This window comes from Geotrypetes seraphini, chromosome 2 (assembly GCF_902459505.1).
Source record: "Geotrypetes seraphini chromosome 2, aGeoSer1.1, whole genome shotgun sequence".
In the NCBI taxonomy this organism is placed as follows: Eukaryota; Metazoa; Chordata; class Amphibia; order Gymnophiona; family Dermophiidae; genus Geotrypetes; species Geotrypetes seraphini.
The window spans coordinates 102,459,350-102,476,397 of NC_047085.1; the positions used below are offsets into that span (position 1 = coordinate 102,459,350).

A 17,048-nucleotide genomic window follows, 5' to 3' on the forward strand; every position below is an offset into this window, starting at 1 on the left:
GACCTAATGATATTACTCATCCATACTGCCCAGTCTAAGATCAGCTCTGATTCGACCACTTTAACATCACAGATTCAGGATTTACAATCCAGTGCTGATTATGAAGTTCAATTGAATGCACTAGAATCTAAGTCAGATAAATTCCGTACTGAATCTAAACTCCAAAAGATTAAAAAATTTAAGCGAGATGAAAAGGACTATTCAGAGGGGTATGTTTATACCTGGATGAAACCGGTTGACATGAATGATCAGGATTCAAGTAAACATGGAGTTAGGTTCCATCTTTCTTCTGACTCATCATCAGCCAGTGATGGACAATCTAGGCATTTTTTAGGGCGAGGAGGGCAGAGAAGGAGAGGCCAAAGAAGAAACAGGGGGAGGTTTGGCGGCAACAACAATCGCCCTGTAACCAGATCTCAACATCAGACCACGACGTAGTGGTTAATATCTCTAAGGTACAATCCTGACACAAAAGATCTTAAAAACTTCCTATCCTCACTCAACTACAATCTCCCTTCACCCACACAAACTCATGAAAAAGGCCATCAGTTAGACTTGGTAGCTATGTCCTCAAAAGAAATCCTAAATCCCAATATTTCTTTATCCGACAGTATCTGGTACCACGACATCTGGTCCGATCATTTCACCTACTACTTTAACATAATCTGGAATTAACCAAAAGAAAGAACTCACCCAAAGATAAAAAAAGAACATCTCACCAGGGGCCACATCAACCCAGAGGAATACTGGGCACACTACGAATCGCGCGAGGAGATAAATGAAGGGGATGAGTTCTGGGAACAGTGGACGAAAACAAGCACATCCATCCTAGATAAAATAGCCCCTAAACGAAACAGAACAAACCGCTCAAATAAATACAACAAATGGTTTGATTCTGAACTATTAAAAATGAAACAATCAGCAAGACGACTAGAAAGGATCTGGAATAAAACAGGAGAAATACCAGACCGGAACCACTGGAGATCAAACATAAAGGACTACAAACAACTGATAAAAGAAAAACGAAAAACATTCTACTCATCCAAAATACTTACACCCAATACGAGTTCAATAGGAATCAACACTAAAGAACTGTTCAACCTGGTTAAAAACTTATTTGATACCACATGTCACAATCACTCCATGCACGACACAAAACTTCCATCAGCAGACGATCTAGCACAACACTTTGACTCAAAAATTGTGAACCTAAGGAACAAGTGCCCAACAAACAACACACATGAACATCAAATAGCCAACATAAATGATAATGAAATACCAGTGGATATGCTTTGGAACTCCTTTCAGGATCTAGAATGGAATAACTTCATAAAACTCTATAATAAATATACTAAATCAAACTGCATCCTAGATCCCTGTCCCCCCAACATTATGAAAGCAGCCCCATTAGACTTTAAAATAACACTGTGGAGTCATATGACCAATATGCTGAAAAACGGAAAATTCCTAACGAACAACGGTCACATTATAATCACCCCAATTCCAAAAAATCGTAAACAATCCCTAACATCAGTAACTAACTATAGACCGGTTGCATCCATTCCACTCTTTGTAAAAATAATGGAAGGCTTAGTACACACCCAATTGATGGACTACCTTGATCAGTTCTCGCTACTACATGAAACCCAGTCTGGCTTCAGACCTCTGTTTAGCACTGAGACGGTGATTGCAGCTACCCTTGAATACTTACGCAACTTATTCAGCAAGGGCCATAACGCCTTAATCATGCAATTCGACATGAGCTCGGCCTTCGACTTGGTGGATCATGAAAAATTGCTACAATGTTTAGACGCAATCGGCATCGGAGGCGAGGTACTCGACTGGTTCCGAGGATTCCTCACAACCCGCACATATCAAGTACGCTTCAACTGCAACCTCTCTAAAACATGGAGAAACCCATCAGGCGTTCCACAGGGGTCCCCACTATCCCCACTACTCTTCAACGTCTATACATCTTCACTAGGCATGCAGCTGGCCCAGCGGGGTATAAAAGTATTCAGTTATGTGGATGACTTTACAATCATTATCCCGTTCATCACGTCTCCCTCTGAAATCACCCCCACAGCAACAGAAGCGCTAAACCTGATGGAACAATGGACCACAGAATTCAGACTGAAGCTCAATTCAGATAAAACTAAATTCTTTATAGCCTCGCCACACCCACATATCACGACAAAATCAATACACATTAACAATCTTAACTACCCCATTCAAACAACAATGAAAGTTCTGGGGGTATTACTGGACCAAGGTCTAACTATGAAAGACCATGTGGACTCCCTAGTCAGAAAAGGGTTTTTTACTCTCTGGAAACTTAGGTCCATTAGAGCATACTTCGACGCCTCAGCATTCAGAATTCTAGTACAATCCCTAATACTAAGCCACCTTGACTATTGCAACATTACCCACCTGGCCATCCCCCGGAAGCAAATGCAGAGACTTCAACTGATACAAAATGCAGCAGTCAGGTTAATTTTCGGGCTGCAGAAGTCCGATCACATAACCCCTTCCTACCGACTCCTGCACTGGCTGCCAATGGAGGCACGTACGAAGTTCAAGCTGGGATGTCTCTGCTTCAAGGTATTATCTGGCCTAGCCCCTAAATACATAACAGACCTCTTCTCATTCTCAACCAACAGACATGAGAGAAGAACACACCTGAAATTCGTTTCCCCACCGGCTAGAGGATGCAAATATAAGAGATACCATCAACAACTTCTATCGTATCAAGCAGCCTTATGGGGCAAAGACTTAGAAAAACTAATTACACACACAAACAACTATGGTGAATTTAGAAATACCTAGGTAACGACTCAGGACAATAGCCCCCTTCGTAATCCCACCCAGATCTGATCTTGTAAACTGTTAACCTCTGATCTCTAACTATGATTGCTCCATTCAATTTATGGAATTTCTCTAATTCATTGTAAATCGCACGGAACTTCACGGTCCTGCAGTATTTAAACTGTTACTATTATTATCACTGTTGTTCGGTTCGGGCGGATCTGCCTGCCACTGCGCCTGACCTTACCCTTCAGCCCTCGAGGTCCGCCGAATAGTCTCTCCTTCCCCTAGCGACTTATAAAAACAGAGGAAAGAGGTAGCATTTCGCTCCCCCTCCCTCCTCATTGCCCTAAGTTCCTCCTCCCCCCTCCCTCTCTGAATTTCTGTTAGCCTCAAATCATCAGTTCCTATATTGCACCCATTACTGCGATCCTTGCCCGTCCCCCTCACAGTAACAGCTAGCCACTATACCGAACTGTATTCTTCCCTTTGTTCCTGCCTTATCGCTATACCGTTCAGCCACCAAAGTTGTATTCCATTGGACCTCATTGTATTTCACTGTAGTTTATTGTAAATTGTTACATGCTAAACTGTACTGTATTCCATTAGAAACTGTTAGATGCTAAACTGCACTCCTTCCATGATCTGTACCTGAACCCCCTCCCTGTCCACCCTTCCTCCCACTAGCTCATTTAAGTCCCCGCCCGGTCCAGGCTTCCCGACAGTGCAGCCCCCCTTGCTAAACCCCTCCGATCAAGCCCCCTCTGCATACGATTCCACATGGAATACCCTATTGCTCAGGCTCCAAAAGATAAATAGTTTCAGAGGTAAATCCGCTCTCACTGCTGGATTCGGGAATAACCACTCTTTCCCTCCTGTGTTGACAAAAAAAAAAAAAAAAAAAAAAAGAAAAGACTCTCCCCACTTAGCAAACTGTTTCACTCACGATCCAAACAAGCCTGCCTCCCCGCTTAAAAGGCTCCCCAAGACCAAACATGAAGCCTCCCTTTTGGCTTCTATTTCTCCTTCTCTGCTCTTCTCTTAAGATCACCCTCTGCTTGAAACCCCCTTCCCCCAATCTACCAGACTCCCCAAATGTCATTAATACCTGCCCCAGCCTCAAAATCCCCACGCTGTTGCGCACTAGAAGTCACTCTCACAAACATAAACCCCGCAAAGCCAACCCCGCCTATTTAAAGCCTGTGCCCCCCGCCAACCTTCCCAACCTTGCCCCCGACTCTCTAACCCCAGTCCCGATACTTTACTGCAACGCCAGATCCGTATGCAACAAGACCCAAATTATGAAAGACCTCCTCACAGATTTTGACCCTGGATTCTTTTGTATCACAGAGTCCTGGATCAAAAAAGATGATTATTACACACAAAACGAGATCTGCTCCCAGGGCTTCCAAGGCCTCTTTTCTCCTAGATTAAACCGAAAAGGAGGCGGTCTGGCACTCCTCTACAAATCTTTCTTTAATGTTGAACTTCTCGAAAAAGGCAACCACCACGCACTAGAATATATGCTAGCCTCAATCAATGATGAGCTCCATCTACACCCACTAGGTATCTTATTACTTTATCGCCCACCCACCCCCTGGAGCAATTCCTCCGAACTTGTTTACGAGACCATATCTAACGCATTCCTTAAGTTCCAAAGACTACTGATCATCGGAGATATCAATCTCCACCTTGATGACACCTCCAACAAAGATGCAACCGATTTCAATAATTTCCTCATCTCTCTCGGCTTCTCCTCCCCTGCCTCCTCTCCAACCCATGAAAAAGGCCACACACTAGACCTCATCAGCTTCCTCGATCTCACGGATTTCAAAACTTCAACCGATGACATCCGTTGGGACCACGTTCCCTGGTCCGACCACTTCCTAGGAACCTTCTGTCTCTCCATCTTCATGTCTCACCTCGGAACCTCTCCTCAGTCCTCTAAGTCCATTACTTTCCGCAAGAAAATTTCAAGTGATCAGTTCTGGCCCAAATTTCTTGACAATCTCTCATCCAAGCCTAAGCCATCAGACTCTGCAACCAACTGGCACAATTGGACCACTCTCTCAGAATCCACCTACCTTTCTCTCGCCCCGCTTTCCACCAAAACCATCTCCTACTCCCGTAAGGCCCCCTGGTACCTCCCACAACACAGGGTGTTAAAACAAAAATGTCGATCCCTGGAACGCATCTGGAAAAAATCTAAATCCCCCGCAGATAAACAAACCTGGAGAGTCAACATTAAACTCTACAACAATACACTCAAAAGAGCTAGGAAAAACTTTTACGGCGACAAGATCTCCAGATCAAAAAACCAGAATAGTATGCTGTTCAATATCTGGCGCTCCTTAACTCCCAACACCAACCCTTCTATACTTCCCTCCTCCCCATCGGTGGACCTACTAGCAAACTTCTTCAATGAAAAGGTCACCGCCTTGAGAAGCTCCTTCCCTCCCGTAGTCTCCTACAATCCTCTGGTGCCCGCCTTCCCCGATCCTACTACAAAGGTCCCCACCCCCGTCCCAGTCAATAGATCCTGGACTACCTTTGAGCAAGTATCCGATTCGCAGGTCCTCAAACTCTGCCTGAAATTGAAATCCTGTAACTGCACCTTGGATCCATTCCCATCCTATCTATTTGAGAAAATACCCGCACAGGCCATCTCCTCTCTCACTATACTCATAAATTCTGCCCTATCATCGGGCCTCTTCTCCCCTGAAATGGGACACATTGCACTGACCCCCCTACTGAAGAAAGCTGACCTAGACCCCTCCTCCCCATCCAATTATCGCCCAATAGCAAACATTCCGCTCCTAACCAAACTGCTAGAGTCCATCGTCTCCTCCCAACTCTCAGCCTACCTGGAAAGATTCTCTGTCCTCCTACCCTATCAATACGGCTTCAGACCCAACTTCAGTACCGAAACCCTCCTGGCCTCCCTAATCTCGAAGATCCAACAATTTCATTCTCACAAAAAATTTGCCGTTCTCCTTCAATTCGACCTCTCTGCTGCCTTTGACGTTGTCCACCATGACATTCTAATCTTCCTACTCTCCGAGATAGGCATCAGTTCTACAGTCCTTGACTGGTTCTCAAACTTCTTACGTTCTCGCTCTTACACCGTCACCAAACATGGTTCCTCTTCCTCCCCATGGAAACCGACTTGTGGAGTCCCACAAGGCTCCCCCCTATCTCCCATCCTTTTCAACATTTATATGTCCTCCCTGAATCTTCTCCACCTGTCCCCCCTAGAAACACTCTACACTTACGCCGACGATATCCTGGTCCTCATCGAGACTGACGCGAACCTCACCAATCTCGCAGCTAACATTTCTTCTTGCATAACCAACCTTCAATCCTGGGCTCACACTGTACAAATGAAATTGAACGAGTCCAAAACCAAACTACTATGGCTCGGCCCTAAACTTGATCAATTACCCTCTTCCATCCCACTGCCCACAGGCTCCTCTCTACAGTTAGAGTTCTCTAGCAAAGTTCTGGGCATCACCATAGATTCATCATTATCCTTCAATGACCACCTCAACTCCCTGATAAAAAAATGCTTCTGCAGCCTTCACATACTGAGGAAAGTGAGGTCCTGCTTCCACCAAAAACACTTCGCCGTCCTCGTACAATCCATTATCCTCTCCAGATTGGATTATTGCAATTCCATTTACCTAAGCTTAACAAAGAAAAGCCTTCACAGACTCCAACTAATCCAGAACACCGCGGCCAAACTTATCTTCTCAAAAAGTAAATTTGACCATGTCTCACCGCTCCTATCCAAACTCCACTGGTTGCCCGTTATTTCCAGGGTCCACTTCAAATGTGCCTGCCTAACCTTCAAGATCCTCCATGGTATCCTTCCTCCTTTTATCCCTCTATCCTGGAATTCCTCAAATCCAACATCCACTAGATCCACACAAAAATTAAAACTATCCTACCCCTCCTTAAAAGGCATCTCCCTGGTTGGTAAACTTGGCTCTTCCCTCCCTTTCAGAATCACTCAGCTCTGGAACAGTCTCCCTTCCCCTCTCCGCAATCTGAGCCCCTTTCTACCATTCCGTAAGCTTCTGAAGACCTGGCTCTTCTCCAAAACGTAACCCCGTCCCCTTCCTGGCACTCTCACACCTAACCTCTCTTCTCTCTTACTTATATTATTACATTGGAGTTCCGTTCCTTCCCTAACCTTGTAAACCGTGTCGAGCTCCATCTGCGGAGATGATGCGGTATATAAACCCAAGATTTAGTTTAGTTTAGTTTAGTTAGTTACTATCAGATGTTCTCAGCTATACTCTGTAAGTCGCTGTCTGTACAGTTTCTCTTCGTTGTGAACCGCCTAGAAGTCGCAAGATTGTTGGCGGTATATAAGAATAAAGTTATTATTATTATTATTATTATTATTTATCTCCTGTAGAATTGGATGTGCTGGCTAAAGGTCTTACATTTGTACCAGAGAAAAGAGTAGACCCGTTTGAGTTTAGAGTCCATCTTGAGCGATTTTTTAGAAAATTGCAGTTGAAATTGTTTTTTTCAGATGTAGATGAGGGTATGGGGTATGATAGATCAGTGATCAGAGATAAATCCACTTGGACTCCTTCAGGTTCTTTAGATCCTGCACTGCAGACATATAAAAACCTTGTTCTGCAGGATATTGAATCTAAACAGCAAAAATATTTTTTTCCACATTGGAATTTGTCTAGAATAGAGAAGAATGCTTTGAAACAATTACAAAGTTATGATCAAATTATTATCTGCCGTGCGGAAAAAGGGGGAGCAGTAGTGGTACAGGATAGGGTTCAATACATCTCAGAAATTACACGACAGCTCCAAGATATTTCTGTGTATTATTTATTGACAGAGGATCCCACCGAACACATTAGAGAGCTAATTTTTGAGGTGGTAGGTAAGGAGTTACAACAAGGTTTTCTTACTCAAAATGAGTTTAAGTTTTTGACACTGAAGTATTCTAGAATTCCTTTTTTATATACCCTTCCTAAGATTCACAAGAACCTTTCCTGTCCCCCTGGGAGACCAATTGTATCAGCCAAAGGGATCTCTTCTGGAAAGAGTAAATCAGTATGTGGACCTATTTTTGAACCCATTAGTTCCCTCAATCACATCATTTGTACAGGATACTACTCATTTTTTGAAGATCTTGCAGCAACATCACCCTACTAGTTCTACAGTTTTAGTTACCCTTGATGTACAGTCATTATACACTAACATACCACAAGAAGAAGCATTGTCAGTTCTGAGTACTAGACTGGAATCTCGCCAGCGTCCACACTTGGTGCCCTCTGAGTTTATTATTCAACTTCTATCTATTTCCCTAAAGAAAAATTTTTTTATGTTTCAAAATCGGTTCTATCAGCAGTGTAGTAGGACTGCAATGGGGGCATCATGTGCTCCGGCGCTAGCCAACTTGTTCATGGCACACTTTGAAGATACATATGTTTATCCAGCAAGTTGGTTTTCAAGGATGAAACTATGGTGCAGATATATAGACGACATCTTTGCCCTCTGGGAAGGATCCATGGAGGATCTTTTGCTTGTTGTAGATGATTTGAATAGTTATACTCAATCTATTAAATTTACTTGCACATGTGATCTCAAGAAAATTGTGTTTTTGGATGTTCAGATTGAGATCAGAGATTTGACTTTTTTTTACTACTGTCTACTGTAAACCGACTGATCATAACACCTTTTTGCATTTTTCAAGCTCTCATCCTCAGCATTTGAAGGAGAGCTTGCCTTGTTCTCAATTTTTAAGATATCATCGGATCTGTTCCACTAAGGAGGAATATAAGTTACAGTCAGTTAGATTGAAACAGAAATTGCACAGTAGAGGGTATCCTGAACAATGTGACAACAATGCTTATAGAAGAGCACTCTATAATCCCAGAGAACGTCTTTTGGAATATTCTAAATCTAGGGATGAAGATCAAAGAATCACGTGTGTTGCCTTATTCTCAGCAGGCTAGCGTCTATGGCCATAGTTTGAAGAAATATTGGAAATGTCTATCAGTGCATCCTTGTTTTCGGGAGTGCACTATGATGTTTTCTTTTGCACGCAATAAATCTATTCAAGATGAATTGTGTCCCACAAGCATGGTAGCTATAGAAGCTGTAAGTGAACAGAGGAATATGAATACGGTAAGAAGACATACTAAGTATGGTCATTGCTCCGTATGCAGTGTTATGGAAGGGAGTTCATCTTTCACCAATCCAGCAGATTTGAAATGTTATCAAATATACTATTCCACTAACTGTACTAGCAGTGGCATTGTATATATCATTAGATGTCCATGTAATAAATTATATGTGGGACAGACCTCGAGAGCCTTTAAGACTCGGCTCATAGAGCACCGGTCATGTCTTTTGAGAGAACACACTAAAGCTCCGATGGTGCAACATTGCATGGATTACAAGCATTCATTTGAAGAATTACGCTGCTGGGTTTTGGAGTGTGTGTTTCCTTCCATTCGAGGTGGGGATTTTAAACAACTGTTACTTAAGAGAGAACAACGCTGGATATTTCTTCTTCAATCCTGTACTCTCATTGGTTTGAATTGGGGTGTGGAATGGAAATCCTTTTTCTAATGCTTTTGTTTTGAATTTTTTCACTCTGACTTTTGTTTTGGAGTGAATATGCATGATGCTGATGTCATCATGTGGGTGTGGTGCCAGGAGGAGTCCTATATCAGTTAGAATGCCGGGGGGCCATTTTCTTGACAGAAATTGAAGCGGGTGAATCGATGCTGTGAGTTGAGCTGCAGTGGAATATATGTTTTCCTGTCCTTTTAGAGTTTTTTTAAGCTCTGTTTTTGTGTTTTTTTCCAGCAAATCCCTGAAGAAGCGCACCAGCGAAACAGGGATCCCTGTTGGATTATGCTAGTGGTGATATTTAGTAGCTGCTATGCTCTGAGTTTGTCTCCTATGGAGTGATTTTCTCCTGCTTCCAAGCTCCAGGATCACGTTCTTGTGTTTGCAATTTGATTGAGAAGACAACAATTTTCAGATAAGTGTTTTTTTGAAAACTTTTTGAGACTTAGAATTAAGACTGTTGAAATTCACTGTGAAATTGTGTCCTCAACTTTTTGGGAGTTTTTGACCGAGGATGTGTCTGCTGGCTGCAAGTGATATTTGCAACTAGCGTGTCTATATGGGTTGCTTTGATTTTCCTTATTAGACACTGAGATCTTTTCTCCCTTAAGAGTAACACTTGGACTTGTTATCCTATACTCTTGAGGTTGTGCTATGTGGATATAGATGGTATAATTTGAGTCATTTACTCTGTCTTCTTCTTAAATACTCCTGGTTTTCTTTCACTATTATTGAAACTCTCAACTGGGACTCTCTAAATATCCTGTGTCAACAGTATCCTTCAAGGATACTCCACACCGAACAATCTGCTCCTGGGCAAATGTCAGCTTTCCCTCTCATCTCAGTTTAAAAGCTGCTCTATCTCCTTTTTAAATGTTAGTGCCAGCAGTCAGGTTACAAATTATCCAAAATTCCACAGTGTGTTTGATATTTAATCTGAAGAAATTTGATCACTTTCCTTTTTTTTTTTTTTCTTACCAGAAATTACATTGGTTCCCAATACAGGCCAGGGTATTATTCAAACAGCGATGTGCTTGTTATAGAAACATAGAAACATAGAAACATAGAAATAGACGGCAGATAAGGGCCACGGCCCATCAAGTCTGCCCACTCCAGTGACCCTCCCTATCTATCTTTGCGGATAGATCCCACATGTCTATCCCATCTGGCCTTAAAATCTGGCACACTGCTGGCCTCAATAACCTGAAGTGGAAGACTATTCCAGCGATCAACCACCCTTTCAGTGAAGAAGAACTTCCTAGTGTCACTGTGCAGTTTCCCGCCCCTGATTTTCCACGAATGCCCCCTTGTTGCCGCGGGACCCTTGAAGATTAAGATGTCTTCTTCCACCTCGATGCGGCCCGTGAGATACTTGAATGTCTCGATCATATCTCCCCTCTCTCGACGTTCCTCGAGTGAGTAGAGCTGCAATTTCCCTAACCGCTCCTCGTATGGGAGCTCTTTGAGTCCCGAGATCATCCTGGTGGCCATTCTCTGGACCGATTCCAGTCTCAGCACATCCTTGCGGTAATGCGGCCTCCAGAATTGCACACAGTACTCCAGGTGCGGCCTCACCATGGATCTATACAGTGGCATAATGACTTCAGGTTTACGGCTGACGAAATTCCTGCGTATGCAACCTATGATTTGCCTTGCTTTGGATGAAGCTTGCTCCACTTGGTTTGCAGACTTCATGTCTTCCCTGACAATCACCCCTAAGTCTCTTTCTGCTTCAGTTCTTGTCAGAATCTCGCCATTTAGGGTGTAAATCTTGCATGGATTTTGGCTTCCCAGGTGCATGACTTTGCATTTTTTGGCATTGAAGCTGAGTTGCCAGGACCTAGACCAGTGCTCCAGCAGAAGTAAGTCATGCACCATATCGTCTGCCATTGCTTTTTTGTCTGTTGTGCTTTTGCTCACCACATTGCTCAGTTTGGCATCATCGGCGAATAATGTTATTCTACCTCGGAGCCCTTCTGTCAAGTCTCTTATATAGATGTTGAACAAGTTTGGTTTAGTTCCTTCTTACTTATATGCTCATCTTTCATTTTCTTTACGAAAACAATCTTTGTGAAATATTACTTATTTTGCTTTTCCATCAGTAAAGGAATGCAAAAATAAAAGTATGTAACCAATCTACTTTCCTACCAAGTGGCCAAATGGGAGTCCATAATTTTAGAAGATTAATGAAAACGTATTTATTTAGTGAATTTGGAAAATGATTATTGCATGGTTTTAATTGATTTTAAATTCAACAGTTAATGTGCTGGTTTCTTGTAAATCGCATAGGACCATGAGGTAAATGTGATTCATAAATAAAATATTATATTATGTTACCCACTTTATTTATAAGTTGCCTATGTGGAACCATGTGAAAAACTTTGCTGAAATCTAAGTACACCATGTCTAGTGCTCTCCCTTGATTAAACACTCTGGTCATCCGGTCAAAAATATTTATGAAGCCTGCGATGAAAATCAGTATTAAGCTGCAAACTTTTTTCCATGCCCTAAATCCGCTCTTGTCACCCACATATTATATCCCCCCTAAAAAAAAAAAGCAGATTCACGCATTTGGGCTAGACAGAGCTAAGCACTCAGGCACATAGTTATCAGCGTAGGCTACTTTTATTAAGATGTGTTATTTTACCACTAATGTTCTATTTTAGCACAGGTTCCATGTTATGCAATGAGATCTACAGTAGTTAATACATCTTAATAGTAGCCAATATTGATATCTTCCCCCACCCCCAGCCTAGTAAATTTTCAAAGAGGCAAATTTAAGAGCAAAACTCTCAAAACTAGAAGCATAAATCCTTTGAATATTGAAACTAATTGAGACCAGCAATATAGCACAAGAGAGCATGTCTTCTTGCGAGTACTTCAAAAGCTTGATAATCAAGAACATTCACAGTCATGATAACTTCTAAACCCTTTCATGCAAATTCTCCTCATGAACTCCTGGTGGGCATAGCACATTTTTGAGATCATCATGTCCATCCCAATAAAGATTTTGAGCACATTCTTTAGATATATTTAAAAAATTTTGCTGGGTTTTACTAAACGGTGGCAGAGATTTCTACTGCAGGCCAGTAAGGTAAGTGCTCTGATGCTCATAGAATTCCTATGAGCGTCAATTGGAAGTTTAAAAAGTCTTAAAATCTTGCCCTAGCCACATTCTCCAAAAGCTCTGTTATTATGTAAAATCAAACTGTGTTTGATTTAATCCACATGTGAAGCCAGCATGTGTCCCCAAATTAATCATTTGTGCTTCAGCTTCTCCCATTTGGTAACAGTTTCTTTTGAAAATGTACACAATTAAGCAATAGTGCTTTACAGAGTAATCTTGGTTCTAAGCCAATGCCTTCCAAATATCTTCTAAAGTGATGTTATTGGTAACCATATACTAACCCACCAATAAAGATCTCACTAGGATAACAAAAACAACATGGACCAGTTTAAATACTATTTTCATGTACAGCAGATTCACTTATTCAAGAAAATAGCTATAGCTATATAACTAAAACAAACCAAACTGTTCTTCTACTCAAGTTCTTCTCAAGCTACCTCTCCATAATTGTACTTGGCTTTGACCTTGTATGATCCTATATAACTTGTACTTATATCCTCCTAGAGTTCCGTCATATTACGTTACCATTATTGTACTTGACTCTGACATTGTCATCATCCTACATTACTTGTATCCTAACCGCTCATGTGCAGTCTTCTACCTAACTCATGTTAACCACATCGACCTTCATGGTGTATTGTGGTATATAAATAAAATTTTATGTTATGTAATAGCCTTGGATAACCTATTGCTATTTTCAATTCTAGCAGCACCAGAACAAAAATGATAGGGGATTATTCTGCCCATGAAAGAGGTTCCATGGGCTGAAGATTGGGTACCTAGTGGGGTGGTGAGAATCAAGGAAGGGACTGGTACCCAGACTGAGGAAGGGGAATATCTTAGGGAAGAAATCTGACTTTATCATGGCATTCTCTCTAAACGTCTGCAACAATCTTGCTTTATGGAATCTATACTGTATCTTAATTTCTTCAGTCTCTATCCTTTACATGTACTACATATCCCTGACATGAAGGTTTTCGTCAGCATCTTTATTGCTCAATCATATTTAGTGCTTTGATATTGAAAAGTTGACAGGTTGTCTGACTCCATTTGCGGTATAAACACATTATTTTAGAAGCATGCAAAATAGCTCTTCCAAACGTACCTGTTTTCGCATTACATCTGTAGCTTGCATAATGTAGCGGGGAGGTAGGCCATGACTCCGAGCAAGAATAATGGCCTGTTCTAAGGAAACACTTAAAGTGCAACTGCAATGAAAAACAAATTTTAAATGAGAGGTTATGTGCTGTTAACACAGTCTCTGAATTCATTTATCAGTTTTATGTCTCCACAAATACGCATCCTTATGCTTACACACATATCCCTGGATTCTATAGAGGATGCCCAAATTTGAAATTTGAGTGTCTAGAGCATATGTGTACATAGTCATTAGTTAATGAGCCATCAATTGATACAGTAGAATCATCTACCACCCAATATTCAGCATTATTTACCTGGCCAGAAATGGCTCCTGATTGGTTAAAAAGTATTTGGCCAGCTAAATGCTAATACTCAGTGGAGATACCCGGCTCTCTCTGCTTAATATTAGTGGTTCTTAAAAGATACGTATAAAAGCAGCAAAGCCAGTAGATCAATCCATGAGCAACCTACATGGAGCACTAAATTGCCCCTCCACTAAAATAATAATGATAATGATAATAATAATAAATTATATTAGTGAAAGGCGTGTCCTCGGTGTGGGACAACAACCATAAGGAATTGGTGAACAACCCTGTTCCAGCGCTTGTAAGAATGGCTCAAACAGCGAGACCACTGCCTCACTTGGCCACACACCATCATGGGGCACGCCTGCATGCATTAACAGAAATGTGAAGTGCACAAAAACTTTTAATTCTTAATATTTTTGTTTTTTCAAACTGGTGTCAGGAGCAACTTAGCTACTAGATCACAAAAAGTGTTTATTATGTGGAGCTCTGAAGAGATCCCTGTCTCCTTCGTAACAAGATGCAATGATATTAACAGAGCACTTAGCTGGCAGTTCAACGTTGTTGATAACGGAGGCTACTCTGTAATGTGGTAATCCTCATAGCAGGTCTGACCAGAGCTGATTTCAAGGACTTAAATGCCCTTTCCTCAGGAACTGACGCCAACTGCACAGCTACCCTAAAGCCGTGAATTTGCAACAGCTTCCAGGTAACGAAAGTGAGGCTAGTGATAACAACCAGTTAAGTGCCAATTGGGCTGCACAAAAGGCAGATCTGGCTTTGGCTGCTTTAACATAGCTGGCCAGCGCTCCAAATTGACTTAGTCGGCTAAGTTTGAGCTGGACAAAAATAGACCAGATATTTAAGGCTGGTCACCGGACATGGCTCAACAATGAAAACTACTGGTCAGTACTGACCATGGCTTCTCTCCCATGGTCTCAACATCGGTCCCTTAGGGGCTGATTCTGGAAATGGCACCATACGTTAGGTGGCAATAGGTGCCCTATCGCTGCCTAACTTAATTGGATTAATTGGCTTTAATCAGTGTAGTAATTGACCATGCCATTTAAAACCAATTAAACCTCATTTAAAACATGTAGGCACTGGAATCATATCTACAGAGGTGCCTAGCAGCACCTAAGTTCAAAGTAGAAAGCCTAGAAAATGATGGCAGAAAAGGGCCACAGCCCATCAAGTCTGCCCACCCTATTGACCCACCCTCTTAACTTCGTCCCGCTAGAGATCCCACATGCGTATCTCATTTTTTCTTAAAATCTGGCACGCTGCTGGCCTTGATCACCTGTAGTGGAAGTTCATTCCAATGATTGACCACCCTTTCGGTGAAGAAATACTTCCTGGTGTCGCCATGAAATTGCCCGCCCTTGATTTTCAGCGGATGCCCTCTTGTGGTCGAGGGTCCTTTAAGAGAGAAGATATCGTCTTCCACTTCGATACGGCCTGTGATATATTTAAACGTCTCAATCATGTCCCCCCTCTCTCTACGTTCCTCGAGTGAGTATAGCTGCAATTTGTTCAGCCTTTCCTCATATGGGAGATTCTTGAGCCCCGAGACCATCCTGGTGGCCATTCGTTGAACCGACTCAATTCTCAGCACATCTTTACGGTAATGTGGCCTCCAGAATTGTACACAATATTCCAGATGAGGTCTCACCATGGATCTGTACAAAGGCATTATGACTTCGGGCATGGTTTTGGCTGAAAATGATCTTGGGCACCTCTGCAGATGCAATTCATGTCTAGATAGGCACCATTAACGTAGTCCTTGGCCTACATTACTTACACCTATGTTTAACGGTAGCCGTGATTCTGGTAATGGCACCTATGCATGAGTGACATTTGAGTGATGTTGTTTTTGTAGGCACTGGCTGATGTAGGTGCTGTTTCTAGAATCTGGCCCTTAGTGTGCAAATCCAAAGGGATGTGGCTATAGTAGGAACATGAGCGGACCGGGGATTGGTTGCCAATACCATTTACTGTATTACCCCCCACCCCCCATATATATGTTTTGGGGAGGAAAATTATATAAGTGATGAAAGTCCAAGATCATGACAATTTTATGCCTAATTTATAAAGCCAATACAAGCCTCATGGGGTAATTCTATAAAGTATGCGTGTATATAGGCACACAGGGTCAGATTCTATAAATGGTGCCTAGCGACTAGCGACACCTAACTAAAATCTGTGCACAGCCCAAATTGTTTCAATCATCATAAAATGTGTGGTAATTGACCACACCATTGATGTTAATTGGAATAAATTTTTTAAAATATTAAACAATTTTAAAGTACCATGTAGAACTCAGAGTGGCAACTAACAACACCTATGTCTAAGCGCCCTCTGACACCTAATGATACCTACCTGAAAAGTAGGCATGATTAGGGGCAGAGAACAGCATGGTAGACTATTTTATTTATTTAATTTTCTATACCATTCTCCCAGGGGAGATCAGAATGGTTTACATGAATTTATTCAGGTACTGAAGCATTTTTCCGTGTCTGTCCCGGTGGGTTCACAATCTATCTAATGTACCTGGGGCAATGGGGGAGTTGGGTGACTTGCGCAAGGTCACAAGGAACAGCATATGTTTGAACCCACAACCTCAGGGTGCTGAGGCTGTAGCTTTAACCACTGCACCACACTCTCCTGGTGTCCAAATTAAGCCAGTAAATTAGGCCAAGTAAAACCTGGCTTAATATGCCAGTGCCTACCTCTAGAATATCTAGCGAGGCCTAAGTCCGTCTACGCTGCTAGGTACAATTCTATAAGCAGTGCCTAGCAGTTGATTGACAACTGCGCAGAGTGGTAGCTGCAATGTAGATGCGCTTAGGCACAGTTTATAGAATCTGCCTACTAAGGGCACAAAATAGATGCATATTCTACAAAGAAAAGTAGGTATCTACTTACATAAGAACATAAGAATTGTCATACTGGGACAGACCAAGGGTTCATCAAGCCCATTATCCTGTTTCCAACAGTGGCCAACCCAGGTCCCAAGTACCTAGCTAGAGTTCAAGTAGTAAAACAGATTTTATACTGCTTAT

At 42.0% G+C, this 17,048-nt stretch overlaps 1 protein-coding gene across 3 annotated transcripts in view; it reads right to left on the minus strand.

Annotated features, from left to right (window-relative positions):
* PREX2 (phosphatidylinositol-3,4,5-trisphosphate dependent Rac exchange factor 2) overlaps positions 1–17,048 on the minus strand; it is a 628,296-nt gene that overhangs the window by 17,946 nt on the left and 593,302 nt on the right. For all 3 annotated transcript variants that reach the window (XM_033933977.1, XM_033933976.1, XM_033933978.1), the window contains one exon: positions 13,647–13,749. In XM_033933977.1, coding sequence (XP_033789868.1) covers positions 13,647–13,749 — 103 coding nt within the window. The remainder of the gene's footprint in view (positions 1–13,646; positions 13,750–17,048) is intronic.